At 42.5% G+C, this 20,882-nt stretch overlaps 1 protein-coding gene across 1 annotated transcript in view; it reads right to left on the bottom strand.

Annotated features, from left to right (window-relative positions):
• The window catches only part of LOC116691441 (ubiquitin-conjugating enzyme E2 E2), a 26,418-nt gene extending 7,121 nt beyond the window's left edge, over nucleotides 1–19,297 (bottom strand). Inside the window, exons 1-4 of the mRNA XM_032519052.1 lie at nucleotides 19,073–19,297; nucleotides 17,408–17,591; nucleotides 16,071–16,121; nucleotides 592–724 (exon numbers count right to left, since the gene is read on the bottom strand). Coding sequence (XP_032374943.1) covers nucleotides 592–724; nucleotides 16,071–16,121; nucleotides 17,408–17,583 — 360 coding nt within the window. The 5' untranslated portion in view covers nucleotides 17,584–17,591; nucleotides 19,073–19,297. The remainder of the gene's footprint in view (nucleotides 1–591; nucleotides 725–16,070; nucleotides 16,122–17,407; nucleotides 17,592–19,072) is intronic.
• Between the last annotated feature and the right edge of the window lie 1,585 nt (nucleotides 19,298–20,882).

The raw sequence follows: 20,882 nt of genomic DNA, 5'->3' as shown, positions 1-20,882 counted from the left end.
TGGAGCCTAATCTAGTAAACACAGGGCACGAGGCAGGGCAAACCCTCAACAGAGTCCCAGTCTGTCACAGGGCTTCTAGAAAAAAAGCATGCCCCATATAATTTAAGATAATGAGAGTCTGTTCTGATAACCCTAATATTCATGGGAAAGCAGCCAGACTGTGTACGTCAGAACAATATGTGCAATTTTTTAGTTTCAGCAACCCTTCCTCCAAATAATTATGAATGTGTTTTAATAGAAAAAGGACTAAAAACCAAAGTTAAAGTGACTATAATATAGTTAATACTGAAATAATTCATCTGATGGCCAGAGACATACACTTCAAATCACTACTAAGATTTCTCTGTATCTGTTGGTAATGACCACATGGCGTCATGTACCTGCAATAGTTCTGCTAATTTAAAACAATAAAGTGTGTCTGTGATAGAATAAAATGTATGATCATACAGTGTGTATCACAATCTCTTTTCCATATCATAAACAACCCAGATATATTCGCCACACTTTTCCAGATTCTGTGCAGGAAGTTGGTACTTGGTCAGCTCCTCAAACATCCAAATATGATAACAGTTATGTCTGCAGGCGGCTGACCTTGGGGGGTTTGAAGGGGTAGTCTGGCGTGAAGGCGATGTCCAGGAAGAAGACGCCTCCCTCGTACACGGAGCCTGGGGGTCCCAGGATGGTTGACCTCCACTCATAGATGTTATCTCCTTTGGGGCCAGCGCTAGAAAATTGAAACAAAAGACCTGTTAATATGTTAATCAGCACAGCGCATTGGACCCGGCAGCCTGGTGTTCAAACTGCCGGCGGGCTGACAGAGATTTTGGGGGGGGGGGTGAAATTCTGGCTTCTGACAAGTTAATGATTGAGATTTGGGGAATGCCGAAGCCGTGGAGGTTTGAGGGTTTTTTGAGTTCAAGGCTATTTTAGTAGGATTTAGATTATCTTTAAAAAAAAATTGTGATTGGGAGATTAGATTACCTGCTTTTGGGAGTTGAGTTACTGAAGCACACCAGTGTATCAGTTTAAAACATGTAACCAAGTGTTCAGTAAAAACAAAGACAGTCTTTCACACAATAAGAAGAGAGATATTAACAACCAACCAGAGTAAAATTATTTCATATTCAAGCCAGTTTTCATTGATGAGATGAGTAGTTATGCTGACGTGGAGGCTGGAGGTCACATCTGTTGTATAGGCCTAGTAATTAACGCCATTTCCATATTAAGAACTCCCTCCCCCACTGTTGTTTGTGGTAAGACCCTGAGCTGGCACAGAGCCAGAAGGAGACCGAGACAATGTCCAGATCACAAAGCCTGGGACAATGAACAATCCCCCCGATTTCATATAATTACCAGGGATGGTGTTTAACGCCAACCCTTAGCTTTCTGGCAGATGTGCTTACGAATGTGTGTATGGGAACTGCCCGACACACAGGGTTTGCTTTCTCTCAAGGCTGTTGTATTCACTTTTATTCAGACATAAACCAATAATCTCAGACAGAGATTTCCTGTGTAATAATCTCAAACAGCAAACTGTTAAAAACAGCATCTGGCTGCAAGCATGCCCTTGAAAAACAGATCATTCTCCATAAATAGAAATAAGAAATTTCCTTCCTCCTTCAGTATCAACACTGCACATTTCCACTTACTTTGCCACTCTTTCACACCGCCCCTCTCTTAAGCCTTCTTTAATTAGCTAATTATGATTACTTCTTCTCTAGGGAATTACTTCAAAATCTGCTGTCGATAAGGACGTCCCCAATCTGGACTTGTGTTTTTTCGGGCACAAAGAAGAATGGAAATAAAATAACAAAAGCAAAGAATGTAAAAGGGACAAAGCTGCGCATTGTTGGTGCATAAGAAGGGAACTCATATAGAGTACTTGTCTTTGTAAACCTAATACTTAAATTAGTGCTGCAGTAATTGATAACTTCCACCACACACATGGCGGGGGCTTGCTGTACAAGCTGTCAAATAAGGTGTTAAAGGACATGTTCACATTAAACATGTTAGAGAGTATTAACAATATTAGTTTTATTTGTTTTGGCAGGCACAAACGATGCTCCTTCTATAGGACTAGGTTTTGTGTTTCTCTTCCAAACAAACTTTGTTGTATTTTGGTCAGACAGAGAGCGCTATCTGAAGCAAGTACAGGAAATGACCTCCAAATACAAGGATTTACAGCCACATAGAGACAGATGTTGATATTTGATAGCCAGCTGTTACTTGTGCTTGGAAAGCCTGTCATAACAATATAAAGTGAGGGCAAACCGCAGTACGAACTGGTGGTCATAATCAGTCGTTCCTACATTTTTCTGTTGTGTTATTTAACAGAAATTGAATTAGAGCACAGGGATTCAATATCTCCATCATGCCATGGCTGGAATTGGATGAGTTTTGACAAACATGCGGAAGATAAATAAAATAATACAATGTGAAATAGTATTATGATATGATCTGCTCGTACGCTTTCTCTTCATGCACAAGCAAATCAGTTTCTACACCTGAAAGTCTCTCATTCCTGCTCAGCATATCGGCCATCATAATAGCAAGGCGCCAATGGTACAAACGCGGCTGGCTTTTAAAGGGAATGGGAGATGACACGCTGGTTTACTGCACTTGCATTACCCTTTTGAACCATGCGCGTGGCACGGGACCCCTTTTCTGCCGTTAAACTAGCAAATTTGTACACAACCTAAACACACCAGCACCAGACGCTTCACGCCGTGCCCTTAGATCGTTAAAATTATGCCCAAGATGTCAGGTTGCTAAAATAAATTTCTGTTCAATAAATGACCAATTTGAGATTATTTTTGGGGCATTTTCAGTCATTATTTTTGAAAGGACGTCAAAGGACGGCAGGTCAGAGTGGAACAGGGCCCGCTGCAACGAGGAGTAAACTTCTATACTGTATATGGGCGCCCGCTCTACCAACTGAGCTATCCGGGCGCCCAAGTTGTGACTACTTTTCATGTATTTACTAACTAAAGATTAAATATTTTTCAGTCGACCGGATCCCAACTGTCAATTAGTTGTCTTTTTCAAACAGGCCACATTCAGAACAAGTGCAGCCCATTTACTTGAATGCGACCAGTACAGTGACACAGTTGTGTGTAAGTGCAAAAAACATAGGACTATCTCTAAAAGCTGACCCTGGCTAAGCATGATATTGCGGTGGCTAATCAATTGTGTGCAAAACGCACACTTCTGGTGGATTACTTTTGTCTTGACCAGAGACAAAATAGTTGCCGCTGTGCTAACTTTCCAAAATTGTAAATGCCGGTCTGAGTACTATAAAACTTCGGTGCATCTGATTCACCTTCCGATTCATGGATCTGTTACTTAACCTGGACTTCCTGAATTATAATTCATGTGTCACCTTTACCTGAAGCAACACACCCCTCACCAACGCTGCACCTTGCGTGTTTGGTGTGAACGCCCGCTAAGAGGGGCAGTCTCAAGGCAGCAGGATGCTTCAATCTGACAGGCACTCCCACTGCAGACAGTGATCGGCCAGGTGTGCAGATGTGATTTGTGTAGGCGAAAATTCAACTTTTCTCCAGAGTTCTCTCCCTCCCCCCAGTTCTTCACAAAATCACTTCTGGCACACAAGTCTCCATGTATCTAAACTATGAAAGCCTTCCAGGAAAGCTTGTCTAAACATTTCCACCTTTCTTCCTATTATTTGACTGAGTATGGCGTCCCTCTCTTGTCTATGATGGCCGGCCTTTCACCGAATCTTTGAGTTTGGCCGTTCAGAACAGCTGGAAACACTCGATGTGGTTGAGGACGTGTTGTACAAACTAGTTCATTTCAGGCACATCCTGTTTGGCTTGTAATTAGTCAGTGTGATCCTGACTGATTGACCTAAATTATCAACTGAACTTGTTGTGATCCTTCTCCAACTCTCCAAACATTACTTTCTACATTTCATGCTATTGACAGAACCACATAGACAGCGTATTTCTCTTGCTCTGGGCAATCCCCCCTCTGCACCTACATTTCTATGCCACATACACCTCAAGGTAACACTTCCATTGATATGCTCTATTCAAAAGCTTCCCTGACACTACGGTAAAAAAAGACAGCCGACTATTCCATTTCCAAACATCTCCATTGAAAAAGAGATGCTCAATTCCTTTTGAGGCTGATGAGTTTGTAGCGGCGATAATAACTTGGAGATGATGAAAAGATAGAGATGAGCGGGCATGGCAGTGGTCCTCGCTCAGCAGCGAGATTGCTGTAGGGGATCTGACAACTGCACAAGGGCTGTGGATAAAGGCTAAGTCAATAGCTCAATGTGCATGCCACCGCTGGCTGTTGCTTGGAGACCTCCTCCCCCCGCTGGCTCGGGCGTTCCCGTGGTGCTTTGTTGCAGCTGGTTGAGGGCCAGCTCATTCAGGATCTGACAGTCTATCGCTTGGCCATTTGTTTTGGGAGAGGTGAGCGGTGAGGAAATCGTCAGTCCGCAGGTTTGTAGCATCAGTGCGTGCTTGCATCAGATCCCATTTGCCAGGCTTTAATTAATGCACGCTTAACGACAGGAGTTAAATAGCTGATGATTTCTTGACCTGGGTTAATAATATGCTCGGCAACTGACAGATTCAATTCACAGTAATCTTTGGGTAATCAAGACATTATATGAATTTTAATTCTGCGAGAGCGACTTCAAACTAACATTTCTTCAGGGTTCTGACTAGTCATGCACAACTCTGAAGTCCTCATTGTTAAATAATAATAAAATTAAAAATTAATGTTAAGTCAATGAAGAACTTAAGAAGAACAAACCCCCGATAATCTCATAAAGCCCTAAAACAGAGCGGCAGTCAGATTCTCTCTCTCTCTCTCCCTCTCTCAGCAATCTTCTCTTCAAGCAAACAGATCTGCTCAGCACAAAAACATGACGTTGACTGGTGTAACAGTGCTGCTTATGGGCTTTGTTGGAGGCTGCAATAATACTAACCTCGGTGTAAGTAACATGACATCTGCAGTGCCCTGTCAGCCAAATGCCTTGATTCAGTGAGTATTTGGGTCATTTGTTTCAAGGGGTCTGGGATGCATTAGGGTGCGCCGAGTAAGAGTCTTGCCACTGCCCTGTCCTGCGAGATTACACTCATGTAAAACCCACTTTGACAGCTGGGCTGCCTCCTCCACAACAGAGCACCAAAATAGTGTTGTACCACAGATTCACTCTGCTCTCTTTCTCTGAGTTTTCTTCCCCTCACAGATCATCTACATGTGATTATTCTTATTTTGTCTAGAAACAACCGTTCAGATTCTAAATGTAGCATCCACACCAGCTTGTATCGTCACCATGATTCAGTCACAGTGTTTGTGGACTCTGTGAGGGAGCGAGTAATTGCATCCCACACTGACCTCGCTCAGTGCTTCACCTCGACAAAGACCCATCAGTGCACACAAGGCTGAGATAGATTAGACACTTTGAAACCCTGAGACAGTTTTTCAGATTAAAGGAGGATTAAGAAAATGGTTTCTTCTTCTTCATATATAAAAGAAGCATTTGACCACAGACCTACTTCATCATATTACCTTTCATTCCTTAGTTCTTGAAAACTATCCCAGCTGTGCCCCATAATCACAGACAGCAGTAATCATTTCCATATATATTGAATGACCTTTCCTGCTCATGATACAGTGCAGTATGTGAGACCAGGGTGTCCTCTCTGCTCCACGTAATCATCCACATTGCCTTATTTCATGGACAGGGCATTCTGCAGATTGTTACCAATGCAAACGATAACCTTTATCTTGCAGCATGAGAGCTGGGCTAATCTCTGCAAAAATCACTAACCAATCTTGTCACCCAGAGCCAATTCCCACAGACATCAGGGCTCAGGTTAAGATAATGAAAGAGATGTAGTCAGGAGACAGGACTGTGCCACTCACAGGTGAATTCATCTAACCTGATAATATTTACAGACAGAAAAAAAGGCTTTTCTCAGTTTCTTTTTGAAAAAAGAGGTTATCTTCAATATCCAAACTGACTTTCATTTTGGGAATTTAGCCAACACTCCAGAGCAGATCGCAATGAAAAACCAGAATAACTTTAAGTTCTTACATCAACACATTATGTATGTGATCTGCTCTGGAGTGTGGGCTAAATTCCCAAAATGAAAGTCAGTTTGGATATTTATAATTTCTTTCAAAGGAAACTAAGAAAAGTCTTTTTTTTCTGTCTGTAAATATAATCCAATTGGATGAATTCACCTGTGAGTGGCACAGTCCTGTCTCCTGACTACATCTCTTTCATTATCTTAACCTGAGCCCTGATGTCTGTGGGAATTGGCTCTGGGTGACAATATTGGTTAGTGATTTTTGTAGAGATTAGCCCAGCTCTCATGCTGCAAGATAAAGGTTATCGTTTGCATTGGCAACAATCTGCAGAATGCCATGTCTATGAAAGTGACAACTATTGACAGTTGTACGGAAACAGCAGGAACTTGTCAACCTAAAATGGGTGTATGCGGTAGTAATAGAGTCCAACAGAAACTTTCATTTAGACAAACAACAGAGTCGTCTACAGGGCCGTAGCACAAAATTCTGAGCCCTGTAGAAAGGCATATTCTATGGGCCCAGCATCCACAGCTATTCATTCTAGCATCTTTTTGGGCCCTGGGTGATCGGTGCCGCCCCCCCTAGGGCGACACCCTTGGTCGTCTCTCTATTGTCACAGAAGCAGCTCCAACGGGTACCCTGGTAACCCTTCAAAGACTCGTCTTGTTAGTACCAGACTGTATAGGCTGGCAACAGTTAAGTCACAGTGGGCTTCGTTGTTCACAATTCAAGAATATGCGGCGGATGTCCGTTTTCTCACTCATTGTCCAGTTCTATTAAACTAACCGTGTTACAATTAACAGGCATGTGAGGGTTTCTGGTTGTATTAAGTAATCTGTGAAATTTCTGGCATTGTAAAAAGGCAACCACAAAGTAAAATCTCTTTTCTCAGAAAATTGTCGAGAAACATTCACATGCTATCAAAGAAACTATTTTGCCATCTTGCTTTGCAGCTGATACAGATCCAGCTTGATTTCAAAACCACAAGACTGTTTGGGTTGATTTAGATCTCGTGACAAATATCACCACAGAGTGCTGTCACAGATGCACCTAGGTGAAAGCAGTATATTTAGTAATTGTTCTCTATGCCTGTTTGTACTCATCCATATGATCAGTATGTTCCAAAGAGCACAAAAACTGGCCCCTGAAGGAGCCCACTGTTACCGGCATGAATCCAAGCGGACCACCGCTACTCTGTGAAAGGAGAAACTGCACCCATCTTACAGCCACCTTTCTAGTCTAACGAGGGTGTTTAATACTTTAAGATCAAGTTACATTTAAAAGATCAGAAAGACTAGAACACAAAAAGGTGATAAAACAAATCGTGCAAATATGTTGCTGGGGAAAGCAACACTGAACACTGCGATACCACAGAGCACAACACCAGCGTGTTCCCGAAGCAGCCTGTCACACAGCGAGCTGTTTACGGGAGCAGGTAAATAGCTGCCTGAGCCAAGAACTGCACCAAGGGGCTGATAAATAAAACAGGAAAGTAAACCAGTAATTGAATGTGAATCAGTATGTTTTGGAGCTTGTGAATACTGCCGTGCTCAAATAAAGCCATTATCTGCATTATTCGCCATTCCAGTTTGTTCCCCACGGTCACCTTTTTCCCCCCCTAATGGCACCTTCATTCAGTTAAGAGCTTCTTTTCCATCAGTGTGGCTGCCGCGGATATCAGAAGAGGAACTTTAATGAAGCAATCTCCTCCCTCCCACCCCCCGACCGTGAAAGAGCCCCAAGACCAATTACTGTGCAGCTCAACGGCCGAGGTGACACCTCCTTTCTCTGCTCTCTTGTCTTTATTGTCTCAAATGACATGGTTTGCTTTTTTAATCAAGCCTTTTATTGTTCATGTGTACAATGACTACTGCAATTACTGACCGGACGGTTTATCCAGCAACACGGGAAATGGTTGAGTAGGAGGTTGCATGTTTTCCAAGTCAAAGGGGATAGCACAATTTTATTTTCACATGAGGGCAACCTTGCATGCTGGGCTGAATCAATCTAAGCAGCAGTCTGTATTGAATTGAGGAAGCATACAGTACTTGAACTGGCCTTTCACTCAGGAAGTTTTAGAAAAATAAAGCAGGGGGATCTGTTTGTTTTCAGCCATTTCACTTTAGCAAGATGCTTCTGAAGTACAACAGAGTTTTTTGGTGCTGTAAGCATTTTTTTTTTTCTTCTCCGCATCTGAGCTGCTACATGCAGCCAGCGTCTGATGCAGTGCAAATGTTTGCCTCTGGCTAAAAATGAATAACACAGAGCATATATCATTACCATAACACACAGGCTCTGCATAAAGGAAAAGAGCACAACACCATGAGTCATAAAAAGATCACTTTGACCATCAAAGCATGGCAGTTTACACAGGGTGAAGGATTACACAACAACTAATAGTAGAAAAAAAGCTTTAGTTCCACAAAATCTAAATTTTGAAGTGCACCGTGTGTGTGATATTGATCACAATTGATATGGATGTTGCTTTTTCTAGTATGAAGTGTGTGTGTGTGTGTGTGTGTGTGTGTGTGTGTGTGTGTGTGTGTGTGTGTGTGTGTGTGTGTGTGTGTGTGTGTGTCTTGTCGAGGGGTAATTATAAACATTTGCTTGACTTGAATAATACAAGTTTGAATTTGTGCCGACATGCAAATTGATGTGCAGTCCAGGGATTCACAGGAACACCGCTTCGGGAAAGGAAACTGCCTAAAAACAGAGACAAATCTGCAGCCTCTTGCAATTTATTAACTGAATTAGTCAAGAGTTCTGATGTTAATATTTCTAATTTCACAGCCCTGCACCAAAATCTATTCAGCCATAATTAGAGACACTCTTCAGACTCCCTCCACAAAAGCACTCTGGGTAGCCATTTGGCCCTGTGGCCGAGGGAATGGACTTATTACCAGAATGTCAGGCTAGTGATTGGAGCAAGCTGAACAGCCAGATCTGCTGTGGAGCCTGATCCTCCGTTAGTCTACTGCCTTGACATAATATTAGCCCTCAGGTTTGCAGGAAGAGAAATGGAACAGGATTTTTAAGCTGAGAGTTCAACAAATCGGCACAGAGAAAAGTGCTTTCCTTTGGGATGTTTTTCACTGGTTATTATTCATTCCACCATTTGCAGCATGTAAAGAGTGTTAACATTTCGCCGCCCCCCCCACCCCACCCCAAACCGCAAATATGTCACTAAGACACTTTACACCGTCGTGGCAGGAGCTATGGTTTGTGACTTCAGGGGGAAATCTATCAGGTTTGGAGATCTGACAGGAGTAATAGGATCTCATGCAAATGGTTTACTTGTGACTTACTGTATTCCTTCGCTTGCCAAAACATTCCTCCGTTTGCTTATATGTCAGATTGCCATTCAGTCACTCTTAATGACCTAAACTGCTTCTGTGAAACCGGCAGTGCAATGTCAACAGTCCACCACAAAATGTCCACACGGCTTGCATCATGCTCGGCTTCCCCACAAACCCATTAATAACATCCCGGACAAGTGTTTGCCAGAAAACTACCTCACAAATGAGGACATTGAGAATTCAATGACACACATGAATCGAGGCAGATCGTGTTCGCTGTCAAACAAGTACGGCAGTGGAAAGCATTAAGGATAAATTAAACTCGGGCCGCCGTCACCTGGCAGAGCGTATGCTGCCGTCGCTCTATAGGAGCACATTTATTTATTTTCCACTCAAAACTTTGTGTGAGGAGAAAAACGATGCGGGCACATTGGTTTGCTCGGGAGGGAAATTATTTTTCAGCAGATGTTTCATAGGTGCACAAGAAGAACGGGGGGGCCATAACAAATCAGCCGAACCCAGTCTGGCACTGTCCATCTGTATGCTAGAATATCCTTCTGCCTTTTTTTCAGATAGCATACAGTATTTCTTCCCGTCTTATGGTCCTTTTTAAAGGGCACTTTATTCATCTTAGATAAAATACATTTAGTGCAAATGTTAAAATGAAATCTTAATACTTTATACTGTTTATTTGCTGCCTTTTTTCACTGCTGTGTATGGGCCCTGTGTCCACCCCCTCTTTACTCTCAACCAACCCGACTTTTACTCCTTCAATGTTCAGTTTTATAGAATAAAAAAAAAAAAGGCTGTGAGAATATGAATCTCATCAGCAACCTACTTGATTTGTGACTTGTGAAGTACAGTCACTACTGAATACTTGTTGCTACTTTAAGATTGATGGTTGGAGCTGCAACGATTAAATAGACAGAACGTTTACAGGCAATCATTTTGAAAATCCACGGTTTTCAGTCGTTTTTAAAGCAGCTTCTCCATTGTGGGGGTTTACTGCCTTTCAGTTGAATGCATACTAAATATCTTCTAGACTGTTGGTCAGACAAAACTAGACATTTAAAGATGTCACTCAGAACAGACACAGTTTGACATTTTATAGCCTAAACGATTATTTTATCCATCGGTAATGAGAAGATTTAGTTGCAGCTATGTTTTAGGGTAAAATATTTAAATGCTCTAAATAAAAATGTTTTATTTAAATTCCTTTAACTTAAAAAAAAAAGTATTCAGTCATGGTTTCCTTTGGTAATTACTTGTTTTCAACACTCATAGCCTCTTTGTTCCCATATTACACAACAGAAAAAAGTAAGAGTAAATTCTATAACACCTCATTTCCATTTCCATAGTAATTGCTCATTAGCTTTATTTCACAAGCATTTTATCAACTTTGAAGGTCGATTTTACCCAAATGTCCTCATCAGCCACTGACTCCACCTCGTGCTTATGGAAATGTTTGACGTGCTTCAACACAAGCATATCCAAGTAGAGCCCATTTTATTTACTCTGCTTGGTGAACAAAGCGATTCGGATTCTGAAACGGTGCCTTCATGAAGGCTCTTGGCTTTTGCGGTCAATGGACAAGACCTTCACTGAAAGGTCAGGAACACGCAAGCGTCAGGCACAGATGGGCGCCTATAATTGATCAATATTTTACAAAAGGCGACGATTATGCAACAAGACATCGATTAGGGCGGCTGATTCATTTGAGGTCAAATGTTGCAGTCATCTAAAAAGCATTCGCTTGTTTTCTTCGCATTCAATTGACAGCACATTGCAAAGATCCTACCCACAATAAATCATGCACAACACAGCGATTGGCTCGGAACACCCTCCCCCCCTCCCCCCACATCCCTGCACCCCCTCATGAATATTAATAACCATCCCTGCTGTGCTTAATGGTAACGCTGTGACAAATGATGCTGGGTGTGTCGCCGGCACATGATCCCACAGTGGCATGACACAAACTAATATGCAGCTGTCACAGACATGAAGACGATCCCATCAGCGAGAAGAGAATAACGAGTCAGAACCTACAGTATAGAGAGCCTCATTTCTTGGGGAGTCTTGATGATGATGGAGATACATATTCATCTCGAGGCTTTTAGCCAGCGAGCATGCTATGCAGTGAACAGCTGTGTGTGTTTCGTGAAGAGGCCATTCCCTGCAGCTTGCATGATGTCATCAGGGAGTGACGGCTCTGTTTTGGGCATTATGGGGGCATTGCATCACACCAGGAAAATATAGGGACCAAGGATGGCCATTTGTTTTAAAGACAAGCCAAATTTTGCAGCTGTACTATAGGAGGAGCCGATACTCTAAACAGTACAAAGAATTGACAATTTGCCGAACAGCGATGGCCCAATTATAGAATAGTCACTGTAAACAGGTCTGTCAAGCTTTGGATTTCACCACATACTGAAGCACTGCGAACAGTGTAAGATATTAGGGTAAAAAAAAAAAAAAAAAAAAAGGATCATTAGTTCCGTGAAATCTAAATTTGAAGAGCACATTGTGTGTGATATTGATCCCAATTGATGTGGACAGTAGCCCTTTCTAGTATAAAGTGTGTGTGCGTATATCTTGTTTTTTTTTTCTCTTACTTGCAGTATAATAACTAACTCGCTCTACATTGCAAGACAAGAACAGTGCTGATGCAATAATGTAAAACCCCTTATTAAGTAAGATTCTTGCTTTAAAAACAGTCTGATGGAAACATGAAAAAGCCATTTGGTTTCAATGTTTTCAAGCAACTCAGAGCTAACGGTGACATAATTAGCCAGCTATAGACATATATAATATCTGCCAGTGACAGTTATTTCAGCTGGCAGAAACTGAAGGTCGCCAGATAGAAATGAGTGGATACCTTTGTCTGTAATCAAGGCCCCAAAAATCTTCAAGGATTTAGAGCTGTAAATCTTCCAGCGGCATCAATGTACACGCCTGTGCGAGAACGTCAATGCGTGACAGGCATTAGCAAAAGTAACTAAAGGGGGTGGGGCTTAGCGGCCAGTCAGTTGGCTTCGATAAGGATCCAATCCTGTTAAAGTTAAAGTGTTCAGTTTGTCATGTCCAAAGCACTACAGGAACTGTTCTGTAGTTATGTTTGGTAAATGACTCGTTGACTTGCTACATCAACTCCGCTCAACCTCATCTACTTTCACCTCAGTTACTAGTTTCTTATATTTCCAAGAATGATTTTTGCTAACGTGACAGAGGAGGGGGGTGAATTTGTTACTCAAAATGCGCCATGACTTGAGGCTGTGTTGCATTTGATCTATTTGAGCTGCCTCAGAATGAGAAATTGGTATTTCTGCCTCTTCTGCAATGGATTATTCTGTTGTGATCGCTGAACGTCAGTGAACAATAGCAGTTTGAAGAACTCAATCTTTGAATCCAGATGGGTTGACACCAAAACCTGACATGTACTATTATGTTTTAGGCAGCTGAACATTGTTCTGCCATCACTCCATAGTAGCTGTAATGGGAGTATCTGTTTGGCCATCTGTGAGAAGAAGATCAACACATGAAACTGCACAGTGGTTGAGAATGACAAGGTACAACACCATTAGCTTGTATTTTAAAGACGCCAACGTGTTTTTGTTTAGATTTCTGCATGAAATGTTGGCGTCGTGGATCGAGGAAGGAATAGTTTATGAACTGAGAAGCAGAATGGAGTATCTCTGTGACATGAGCCTATCAGATGTGGGAGAGGTAGATTGTGTTTGGGGCACGGATGAGACAAAGTTGGAGGATTCAGGTTTTGGACGGATATGATATCTAAACCAGTTCAGCTAAAGCTCAAACTCAAGTATTTTCAAAATCTTTTAAGTGATTCAATCTAGAAAGCAAAAGCCAAACATTCATTGGTTCCAGCTTCTCATCTGTGATTTATAAATCATTGGATTTAATATCTTTGGCTTTTTGGGCTGTCGGTTGGACGAAACAAGCCTTTTCAGGACATCAATTTGAAAAACAACAACAAAAAACAACCTTTTATTCGTTTATTATTTGCCTTTGTGATGTACTTTGTACTCAATTGTTGTTCTTACCTTGTAAAGCACTTTTGGTCAACCCAGTTTTTTAAATGTGCTATTTAAATAAATTGACTTTGACATCACTTTGGGCTTTAGGAAAATTGTGCAGAGTAATTCACTGTGAGGATAAATGGTAGTTGCTGCCCTGATGTCAGGCATTTAGTGTGACACTGTTCCACAGAATAAGTACTAGAAAAATATAAATAAAATAAAATGTTGAGCAAAAAAAGCAATGGACAATTGTACTAGGTATTTACAGTTTTTGACAAGACCTCTTACTTTATGTCAACATGAATTTAATTTTTTTAGTAACACCAATGAGCGTGTCATGTTTTTCTTTTAGTGCATCTAATCCAAATTGTATTCCCAGAAAGATTACTACACAATTTGTGAAACTTGCAGGACAGGAAAACACTCTTCCCTTCAGATGATGCTTCATTTCTATCAATAGGTGTGAAAGCACAAGCTGCCTGTACATTATACTTGAAGTGTATGACAGTGAGAATAATTGCCATGTCAAATCCTCTTGGGCTTCAACGTGTTCCTGTTCGTTTGATGCATGACGACTGCCAAGGATGACACGCGAGCTGTCACAATGCTGAGAGCGAGATAAAGCTTGGAGACAAATTTAAATACTTGCTTGCTTTTTACAAGTAGTGACATAGCACTAAATTGACTTTTTTTTAGTTTAACAACTTAAGCATTAAAATGACAGACTCTTCATAGCCACAGAAAGCAAGGCAACATCAGTAAGTGTGTGATTTCACAACACAGACGGATTATTGTAACAACACTTGGTGATATTAAACCCAGCAGAGGGTTAACATGGTAACATCAGATGGATGCTAGAAGAAAAGGCGTGGGCGTTTTATTGGACTTCATCAACCGACACCTCCTGCCACAGATGTTTTACTAAATCAGATCCCCAACACTTCTGAGGCGTTAAATGATCAATTCTGGCTCTTAGCACACATCTACACCCAAAGACACGACGCAGAGCTCTCCATTTTGCAGAGAGAAACGCACACAGAGCCCTGAAGGCGGTACTGAAGACATTGTACATGATACAAAGAAGACGGTGGATTTTTTTTTTGGCAAATTCTATCTAACCAGGACAAAGTGGCAAGGCACTCGGAGGGGCTCCTCAGCCGAGATACAGATGAGATGACATACATCAACTGGCCCCCCAGCGCAGCGTTAGTTGAATGTGCCGAAGTGAATCTCTTTACCACAACTCTGTCGTCTGCCTCCTGAAGGGGGCCAACAGTCTGTGACTCTATTTGTCGCAGGGAAAGAAATGAATAACCTTTCAGGCTAACCTGGCCGGGGAGCGCGCGGAATACAAATGAAGACACACCAGCTCCTCCGATTGCACTCATTCATGCGAGGATGTAAATAATGCTGTAATCGTTTGCATGAGAAATGTTTATGTTTGATGCGTCTGCCTGCCCCCCCCAGCATTGCTAACACAGGTCTCATCGATTTGAGTGCGTCACAGAAAACACATTATTAGATTTTAGTATAATTTTGGAGTTTAGAGAAAGCGAACACACACACACACCAAAAAGGATTATCTTAAAGAAGCTTAATTGTTTCCCAGGCAACTAGTTCCCCGCTAAGACGATGACTGTGAAATTTCCGCTAGCGATTATTTTACTTTCAAATGACTTACTCGTGTCCTCCAGCTAAATCCTTCATGTGAGGAGGTGTGGGGGGGTTGAAATAGATTAGAGTCCTCGAGGAAAACAACATCTCTTGTAGCCTCCGGTACAATAACAAAACTGGGCTGTGAGCTGGAATGAAAAGGTTAGCTCAATGTTTATCGTTAATGATGGCGGGGTTCTGATGAGACCCAGCGGGGGTGATTAATTCATGCAATAAACAAGGCTGTCTTGGGTGAAGTAATTCCAAATCGCCAGATGAGTCAAAAAAAGCTGTTTTCCTTAATCATTTTAAGCGGGTGCCTATGAACAAATACAGCCAATCCGAAAATGGTCAGAAAACATCAGCATCTCCCACAAGTGTCCTCAATTTTGACAAGGACTGGCCTCCATTTTCTTCCTTAATTTGTAGTGGATTCGGGGAGTACTTATTGTGCTGTAGTAAACAGCAGCATAATCAACGACAGTGTTGCTTTGTGATATTTAAGTTAATAAAAGCTGCTACATCCCAAAGGCTTGCCTTTTGTCATGTCAAGAGAGACTGATGCACATGTGGTGTGCCACTCACTCGCGACCGTATCTCTTCCTCAAAGGGATGAGAGCCGAGGCAGTAGCACACAATAACCATTGTCTGTGGTAAATCCCCAGCAGAGCAAAGGGGGGGAGGGGGGGAGACAGGAGAACACGTTTTAAAGTCACACTGCTGCTCAATTTCCACCATTTCAGTGCAACCATAATACTGTGATCTAAAGAGCTGCGCTTTTAACAGAGGTTGCAGCGTACATTATGCAGCAACAACAACAACAACGTCAGAAAAGGCTGCAGATTCTGTAATTCACCTGAGATTACCATCACAAACAAAACACAAACAACGGCATTAAGGGAACGAGACAAAAGCGAGTGCATTGCAGCCTGGCCTTTGCTTGAAGAAGCATGTCTCTGCCTCTAGGTCCATCACTCATTAATGCCTTGAAAAGAGAACTTCTTCTTACCTGCAGTTTGGAGGTGGGTCTAGTGTTATTTCTGCAAGCTCTTTCTGAATCCTGGAAGAGAAGGATTTTATTGTTAAAATCTATGTTGGGAGGGCGGATCTCCAGACAATAAAAACTGAAGCAATGGACAAGTCAGTAGTGGGTGAAGTCAGTGTGTTTGGAGCTTGTGATAAGGAAAATGCTGCTTTTAATCCCACCTTTTTAAAGATTATTTTGGGGGCTTTTCCCTTTATTCTAGTGACAGTGGATAGACATAAAAGGGGGACAGGGATGGGGGGATGACACGCAGCAAATGGTTGCAAGTCGGATTCGAACCCGTGTCGCTGCAGGACTCAGCCAACATGGGGCAAACGCTCTAACTCGAGCTAGAGGCCACCTCTTTTAATCCCACCTTTAACCATTGGACCAACAACACAGTATCCAACACTCACATAGCTACTGAGAACATCTCACATATTCCAAATATGATTACAGCAGTTGAAAATAACCTAATTTGCTGTCCATGTGAGGGGCATTCATTAAGTAAAGCCACAGAACTGGGTTTGTCGTTCCATCCTAGATACAGTATAAAAAGATTTTAAAGTTTTTATGTGATGTTATCTTTCTCATTGTAATCAGTCTGTGGTGCAAAACTAAATTAAAAAGGAACATCAGCGTGAGGATAAACATGACTGCTTAAAGAATTTCTGATACCCGTGCAAAATGATTCAGACTGTGAAGGGCAACCGAGTGCAAACGCTGCTGCTAAACACAAGTTAATAAAAGCACAGTACTTAAGACAACAGCGAGGCCTCTCCATGTTACAGCGCCTTGTATTGCTGAAGGCTCTCAAAAAGACTGCTTTTAAGTAAAGCATAGACGTACAAAAAGGAGATGTTCACATCAGTGGCTGTTATAAAAAGATTGAGCGACCTCAGCCAACCCTTTGCACAACTGGTTGCATAATAATTCTGTCATCGCCTGGGTTTTTTGGGAGTAAGTGGTAAGACTGGTAGAGGTAAGTGTTGGCGGTGTATGAGACAAGAGCGCTGCAGAGCATGAGGTAAATCTATTCAAACAAACAGGCCGGAATGGGAATATCTCTTTCGAATGACAGCAACGACACTAGAGTGCCGAGCTGTGAGAGTTACCTCCTTTCTGTGGGTTTAGTGTCACCCTGAATAGAGTGGATGTTTGAAATGACAATGCCTGTGGGACTTTAGTCTTTTTATATAACTTCACACCCTCAGGGCACAGGGGGAGAGGCCTTGAATTTAACAAACAACCCCTTTGTAAATGCCGCTCTCCAGAGCCAGCTTCCCCCCCCCCCCCCCCCCCCCCCCCCCCTTCTTCTTTACCTCTTGGCACTAGTTGAAAGTTTAGCAGCGGTTTTACTCGAGATCTTGGTCTCCTTCTTTTTGGGCTGAGCTTGCTCTCGCTCCTGTTCAGGTGGTACCGATTCCCTTTGTTCAATATCTGAACTTCCCCCGCTGGTGCTGGGGCTGTCGTCTGGTCTTTGCACTTCGCTGGACATCGTGGGCCCTGGAAAGAAATGTCACACAACAGCCTGTTAGCAGGAAAGGCAGGTTACCACTCTGGACAACATCACGTCAAACTGTGGCATCTCAGCCAAATGGGTAGAGGTGAGGGAAGCCACAGCAAGATGTTTAATGTGATCAATGTACAGCTGGATGTGGATGACAGTTAAAGCGGAGCAGAGATGTGCAAAGCATGAGCTAATAAAAAGACATTTGTCAAAGGCTACAGTGCTGTGAACTACAGATGTAGGGGGTCCCCTTGTAAAAAAAAAAAAAAAGAATAATCGGTTATGGGTTATATATTTACAGGCTAATTGTTTGGAAGACTTTATGTGAGCAGCTTTACTGGCCTAGATTGATAAAACAGACCTAGTTCTGCCCTTTGTCAGGGTTGTCCCTTCTTTTTTTTTTAAACATACTGGATGCTGTCGTGGTTTTGGGTCAGTGATATCACCGAATAAATGAATAAAATAGCTCTTTATAGCACTGCAGGCAGAAAGAAACACATCTCATCGGGGACAGATTAGAAGATTCACTTGGAAATGAAGAGACCATCCGTGAAGGCGAGCAGTGCCCCGGTTAATTCACACCCCCTTTACAGACGACAAAGACAGATCTAAAATAGATATGTTGTCTCTTGAACTGTAATATAAAAACAGACAGATATAAGCTATACGGTGTGTAAGAAGTTAAATCAAAACGATTTTGTGAAGTGGCGGACAGCTCGCCTTCCCCCGGGGGGCGTTTCATGGTAATGATAGGCGGCTAAAATGTACCCGGATCATTTGAGATGCCAGGGTCGATGCGGAGACATTATGCTCCCCGAAAATAACACCGGAGACAAGTTCATATGTTTTGTGTGTTATCCCACAGCACTTAAATGGTTCAGTCAACCGAGTAGGTCAACATTTATGGGGATGGGAAAACACAATAGGGGTCGACAGGGGGAGTGAAACCGAACCGTCCTACAAAAGCGACCATAAACATTATTTGGAGCTCGCTAACGTTAACGTTGCTAACGTTACAAGGCCGTGGGGGAGGAGGCGGGGAGTAGGGTGCGTTACGTTACCGTTGAGGGGTTATTTAAAAGAATTTAAAAAAGGAAAAGCAGAACAGGCCCCGGTGTTTTAAAGTCAATGAAAATACGCATAGAAGAAGGCGTTTCTGTCGGACTCGTCCGAAACAACAGCCGATGGCGCGGCTGATGAAGGACAGTCCGCGGCAAGGCCAGCGGAGCAGCGGGAGGAAAATGTTCGGATCCTCGCCGTTTCTGGAGTGTCCACATTGTGCGTTGAAGAGCAGTGACCCTGCCTCGGCACAAAGGGAGGCTCGTCCCACACATCCACAACCCCCCCTCTTTTCTCCTCCTCCTCCTCCTCCTCCTTCTTCTTCTTCACTGGAAAACGACACTTTTCACGGGACATTTACTTACTTTTCGCGTGTCTAACGTTACTAGGGGCGGCTAAATGCGTGTGTCGATATTACCTGGCGGTTGGCCGTCGATGCTGCAATTCCGCGTCGTTAATCCCAAGGTACCGAAAAAAGTATATCCTCACACGGCCGTCTGCTCGCTCCCGTGTCCTAGCTATTTAACTGGAGGTAGCAGCAGCAGAAAAGCGATTACAGAAAACTGAGGCAGCCCCGGACCGCCTCCACGCGCGCTCCCGGCCTGCGCGAACCGCTCGAGCACGTGCGCTGCATTGGTAAGAGAAGTAGCCTGCGCGAGACCATGATCCATTGGTAAAGACTGATTCATTAAAACACACAAAAAAAAGAAAAGATGTTGGTCCTGTTACATGTAAATTGACATTGTTTTATAAAATGTCTTTATCGCGCTCTTCTGTGTGTATGCAGGGGAGTAGACAGAAACTATGGGCCCATGCATGTGCAGGAACTGTTGCCCTGCATTTATTTCCACCTCCCTAGGGCAAGGCAGCTTTATTAAGTCAAAGTTATTATTATTATTATTATTATTAATAAAGCACATTTCAGCAACAAGGCAATTCAAAGTGCTTCTCATAAAAAAAAACATTAAAGAGCAATACAATGAGACAGGTATAAAATACAAGAAAACAAGTCACAATGCAGTGCAAGAAATGAACAATTAGGCTACTTCATTTAATAAAAGATGGCATCAAACAGAAAAGTCTTCAGCCTTGATTCAAGCGATCAGAGTTGCAGCGGACCTGCAGTTTTCTTGCAGTTTGTTTCAGATGCATGAAACTGAACGCTGCTTCTCCATGTTTAGTTCTGACTCTGGGGACAGGAGGCCGACCTGTCCCCAGATGACTCTGGATGGTTCATAACGTAGCAGAAAATCAGACATGTATGCACACAGCATAGAGGTACTATGGGCCCACTTCCAGTGTCCACCCTTATGCATGTTACATTATAATCACATCATCTCAAGTGTGTATCATAATTCAACTTTTTGGTTATAATTGTTTTGTTTAGTCCACATGAAGCCAAATATGTACTGCAGCACAATTCATCAGACAGCAGACATGCAAGTGTTGTTTTGCGCATGAATGTACCTGTAAGTTCATCAAGGTAAACATTTTAACCACTCTCTTTGTGGTGGGTGAACACTTTCCCCACAAGGGCCCGGTTCTAATGTCCCCTGTCACACACTCATAGATTACGCAAAGTCTGCGCGGGCCCGGGGCTGTCCCACTGTGAAACCAGCAAGTGTTTGAGTGCTCTGATTAACCTTTGGAGCTCTTTTTGCACACTTTCTCTTTCTGTTCAAGTCTGCAGAATTTGCTCAAGGGAATAACCCAAAAATGCACAGTGTTGTGATGTCAGAAGCGCAATAGCAGTGTAATTCTGCATCGTACACATCCACAACACATGTTCATAACCTTACGGTAGCATGATGGTGATTTCAGAATATGTTTACTTTGCTAATAAACAGGGAGCGAACAACAAACAATCCAGCTCATTAAGCTACAGAAATGTCCACACAAAGGCGTCTGATCAGGTAACGAGTTCAAAAAAAAGTGCTGTCCCATTCCTCATGTTTGAAGCCTTCACAATTTCCTGCATTCAGGTAGTTAACATCATGTGGGATGGATAGGAGATTGGAAAGATTCCAATGTTTATTACTTGTGTTGTTTATTGGATGACTCAGGATGGTTGTAAAATTTGCTCGGCGTTGTGAGGGTTAGCTGTGCATTGACAATTAGATTAACAATGAGGGCACAGGTGAAATCATTAAAGTCTTTGGGGTTTCAGTTCTTAGGGACAACGAGGGGACATTGGAACTGGGCCATATTGCGTGCACAGAGCCCTAAAT

Source organism: Etheostoma spectabile, chromosome 6 (genome assembly GCF_008692095.1).
Source record: "Etheostoma spectabile isolate EspeVRDwgs_2016 chromosome 6, UIUC_Espe_1.0, whole genome shotgun sequence".
Classification (NCBI taxonomy): Eukaryota; Metazoa; Chordata; class Actinopteri; order Perciformes; family Percidae; genus Etheostoma; species Etheostoma spectabile.
The sequence above is the reverse complement of the archived record's forward strand: the minus strand, read 5'-3'. Positions and strand labels throughout refer to the sequence as shown.